This window comes from Salvelinus sp. IW2-2015, unplaced genomic scaffold, assembly GCF_002910315.2.
Source record: "Salvelinus sp. IW2-2015 unplaced genomic scaffold, ASM291031v2 Un_scaffold1415, whole genome shotgun sequence".
NCBI classification, from domain to species: Eukaryota; Metazoa; Chordata; class Actinopteri; order Salmoniformes; family Salmonidae; genus Salvelinus; species Salvelinus sp. IW2-2015.
Genome location: NW_019942892.1, coordinates 126328 through 130673, shown reverse-complemented (window position 1 = coordinate 130673; position 4346 = coordinate 126328). Strand labels below are relative to the sequence as shown.

Genomic DNA, 4346 nt, shown 5'->3' with positions numbered 1-4346 from the left:
AAGGCTACCGGTGGTTAAGGCTAGCCGTGTGGTTAGGCTAGCCGTGTGGTTAAGGCTAGCGATCAGTGGTTAAGGCTAGCAGTGCTGCGTGTGGTTAAGGCTAGCAGTGTGGTTAAGGCTAGCAGTGTGGTTAAGGCTAGCCGTTGGTAAGGTCTAGCCGGTGTTAAGGCTAGCAGTGTGGTTAAGGCTAGCCTGTGTGGTTAAGTAGCCGAAGTGTGGTTAAGGCTAGCCGTGTGGTAAGGCTAGCGTGTGGTTAAGGTCTAGCAGTGTGGTTAAGGCTAGGAGTGTGGTTAAGGCTAGCAGTGTGGTTAAGGCTAGCCGTGTGGTTAAGGCTAGCAGTGTGGTTAAGGCTAGCGTGTGGTAAGGCTAGCCGTGTGGTTAAGGCTAGCGCTTGTGGTTAAGGCTAGCCGTGTGGTTAAGGCTAGCCGTGTGGTTAAGGCTAGCCGTGTGGTTAAGGCTAGGCGTGTGGTTAAGGCTAGCCAGTGTGCGTTAAGGCTAGCAGTGTGGTTAAGGCTAGCAGTGTGGTTAAGGCTAGCGGTGTGGTTAAGGCTAGCCGTGTGGTTAAGGCTAGCCGTGTGTTTAAGGCTAGCAGTGTGGTTAAGTTGCTAAGGTTACGCGTGGTTAAGGCTAGCCGTGTGGTTAAGGCTAGCCGTGTGGTTAAGGCTAGCAGTGTGGTTAAGGCTAGCAGTGTGGTTAAGGCTAGCAGTGTGGTTAAGGCTAGCAGTGTGGTTAAGGCTAGCCGTGTGGTTAAGGCTAGCCGTGTGGTTAAGGCTAGCCGTGTGGTTAAGGCTAGCAGTGTTGGTTAAGGCTAGCAGTGTGGTTAAGGCTAGGCGTGTGGTTAAGGCTAGCAGTGTGGTTAAGGGCTAGCCGTGTGGTTAAGGCTAGCCGTGTGTTAAGGCTAGCGTGTGGTTAAGGTTAGCCGTGTGGTTAAGCTAGCCGTCTGTGGTTAAGAGCTAGCAGTGTGGTTAAGGCTAGCAGTGTGGTTAAGGCTAGCAGTTGTGGTTAAGGCTAGCAGTGTGGTTAAGGCTAGCCGTGTGGTTAAGGCGGTTAAGAGCCGTGCTGGTTAAGGTTAGCCGTGTGGTTAAGGCTAGCCGTGTGTTAAGGCTACCGCTAGCCTTAACCACACTGCTAGCCTTAACCACACGGCTAGCCTTAACCACCAAATGACCAAAAAGGCATTTTTTATGTTTTTAAACTGCGTATAGTAGCTCATATGCCTAAAGGTTAGTAATGATGTTAGGTAAAGTGGGAGTTTTTGTAAAAAGTATTTATAAATTAAAACATATCAATGTATCCACCTATGTGACATCAGAGGGCCAACCTCTAAACTCAGCTGGTCACATGGAATTAGTACATTGTCCTAACCTGGCTATATTTAACCTAGGTTGTGCTGTATCTCTCCTGTGTTGGCTGCCAAGCTGCTTCCTGGGGTAGAGGTGACGGTGGGGCACGAAGAGGAGAAGGGGGGCAAGTGGCCCTATGCTGGCACTGCTGGGGCTATTAAGGCTCTGGGAGCCAAGCACATCGTCAAGGAGGTCACCATATCCTTTCACATGATGGATTATAAATACTGAACACAAATATAGACGCGACATGCAACATACTCTAGTTACAGTTGAAATAATGAAATCAGTGAACTAAAATACATTAATTAGGCCCTAATCTATGGATTTCATATGCCTGGGAATACAGATATGAGTCGATCAGGCTGTTGATTGTCGCCTGTGGAATGTTGTCCCATTCCTCTTCAATGGCTGTGCGAAGTTACTGGATATTGGCGGCTACTTGAACATGCTATCGTACACGTCGATCCAGAGCATCCCAAACATGCTCCATAGGTGATATGTCTGGTGAGTATGCAGGCCATGGAAGAACTGGGACATTTTCAGCTTCCAGGAATTGTGTCCAGGAATTGTGTACTGATCGTTGAGACATGAGGCCATACTGAAACATGAGGTGATGGTGATTTGTGAATGGCACAACAATGGGCGCAGGATTTTGTCACAGTGCATTCAAATTGCCACCGATAAAATGCAATTGTGTTTGTTGTCCATAGCTTATGCCTGCTCATACTGTTCACATCAGCAATTAAACACTTTACATATTGTGTTTTATATTTTGGTTTAGTTTAATATTTTTCTTTTGTCCTCTAACTCAGTTGCAATAGTGGGTTAAACTCCCATATGTTATAAATGTATTTATATAACTAGGTAAGTCAGTTAAGAGCAAGTTTTTATTTACAATGACGGTCTAGGAACAGTGGGTTAACTGCCTTGTTCAGGGGCAGAACGACAGATTTTTACCTTGTCAGCTCGAGGATTCAATCCAGCAACCTTTTGGTTACTGGCCCAACGCTCTAACCACTAGGCTACCTGCCGCTCCAATTGTAAGTATGTTAAATACTACATGATAAGAGCGTCTGCTAAATGACTTAAATGTAAATGTAAACATTTGTCAAAGGCAATGTGAAAAGTATGTTACAAAGTTACTGCACCCAGCTGAAAGTGAATATGTAATTGAAGCTTTGCTGTTTTGATGTGTGCTTTTGATTAGCTTCTGTATCCCTGTCTCTCTGTGTGTGACCCTTGACCCTGAGTGTCATCACGAGGCCCATGTAGACCAGAAGAACAAGGTGGTGACATCACCAGCCTTCATGTGTGAGACCCAGCTGCACCTGATCTTCGACGGCATCGGAGCCATGGTAACCAACGTCCTCAAACTCAGTGGAAAGTGAAAGAGCAGAACACACAACAGTAGTTTATAACTAAACATTATACCAAATAGCAATGTTGTCCAACACAAATCCACTTCACCACTAAACTATATCTAAGGAGTGTGCTCGTTATGTTGTTTTACAGCTCTCAACACAGTATTCGTCAAAAGCTTTAGATTTTATTAAATGTGCCAGTATTCAATATAAGTAATTATTTTGTATGTTTTTGCTGGACATCTAGAGAATATTAATTTATTATAATAATAAACTATTTTATTCTGCTAACTGCATACAGGTACATTTCCCTGTTATAGGAATGGAATGGAATTCTAGAGTTGTAATTTAGAGAAGCGCTACTAGTTCCTGTATTGTCCAGCAGAGGGCGCTAACAGGCCATTGGCCACTCGGTTCCAATGCAAACGTGTTGAGATTCCTCTCTCTCTCATTCAAAGATTCAGAGCAGGTGTAAGAATGTATTAACTTTAAAATCATCTGTGTTTCTAGGCGAATAAGCTATAAATATCTCAACTGCTGAAATCAGATTTTTTTTTTAAGTATTTCATTCAGACTTGGAGAGGACTTGCACTAAGGAAAGGCAGTGTTTAGGGAATGGCTTTGTTTACCTGGAGTCGTGCATATTGTCATTTAACTCATGTCTGTTGAATAAAGAGATGTCGTCAGTGTACTCATGTTTTATTTATTTAACCTTTATTTAACTAGGCAAGTCAGTTAAGAACACATTCTTATTTACAATGACGGCCTACCAAGAGGCCTCCTGCAGGGACGGGGGCTGGGATTAAAAATAAAAAATAAATATAGGACAAAACACACATCACGACAAGAGAGACAACACTACATAAAGAGAGACCTAAGACAACAACACAGCATGGAAGCAACACAACATGGTAGCAGCACAAAACATGGTACAAACATTTGGCATAGTCAACAGCACAAAATTTAAGTGACAACAATACATTACACAAAGCAGCCACAACTGTCAGTAAGAGTGTCAATGATTGATTCTTTGAATGAAGAGATTGAGATAAAACTGTCCAGTTTGAGTGTTTGTTGCAGCTCGTTCCAGTCGTTAGCTGCAGCAAACTGAAAAGAGGAGCGACCCAGGGATGTGTGTGCTTTGGGGATCTTTAACAGAATATGACTGGCAGAACGGGTGTTGTATGTGGAGGATGAGGGCTGCAGTAGATATCTCAGATAGGGGGGAGTGAGGCCTAAGAGGGTTTTGTAAATAAGCATCAACCAGTGGGTCTTGCGACGGGTATACAGAGATGACCAGTTTACAGAGGAGTATAGAGTGCAGTGATGTGTCCTATAAGGACCATTGGTGGCAAATCTGATGGCCGAATGGAACATCTAGCCGCTCGAGAGCACCCTTACCTGCCGATCTATAAATTATGTCTCTGTAATCTAGCATGGGTTGGATGGTCATCTGAATCAGGGTTAGTTTGGCAGCTGGGGGCGATTACGATAGAGGAACCCAAGTCTAGATTTAACTTTAGCCTGCAGCTTTGATATGTGCTGAGAAGAATAGTGTACCATCTAGCCATACTCCCAAGTATCTGTATGAGGTGACTACCTCAAGCTCTAAACCCTCAGAGGTGGTAATAACACCTGT

At 44.0% G+C, this 4346-nt stretch overlaps 1 protein-coding gene across 2 annotated transcripts in view; it reads left to right on the top strand.

Moving 5' to 3' along the window:
• The window catches only part of gatd3 (glutamine amidotransferase class 1 domain containing 3), a 14415-nt gene extending 11017 nt beyond the window's left edge, over positions 1–3398 (top strand). For both annotated transcript variants that reach the window (XM_024138194.2, XM_024138195.2), the window contains 2 exons: positions 1385–1541; positions 2606–3398. In XM_024138194.2, the coding sequence (XP_023993962.1) occupies positions 1385–1541; positions 2606–2734 (286 nt within the window). In that variant the 3' untranslated portion in view covers positions 2735–3398. The remainder of the gene's footprint in view (positions 1–1384; positions 1542–2605) is intronic.
• The last annotated feature ends 948 nt before the right edge of the window (positions 3399–4346 follow it).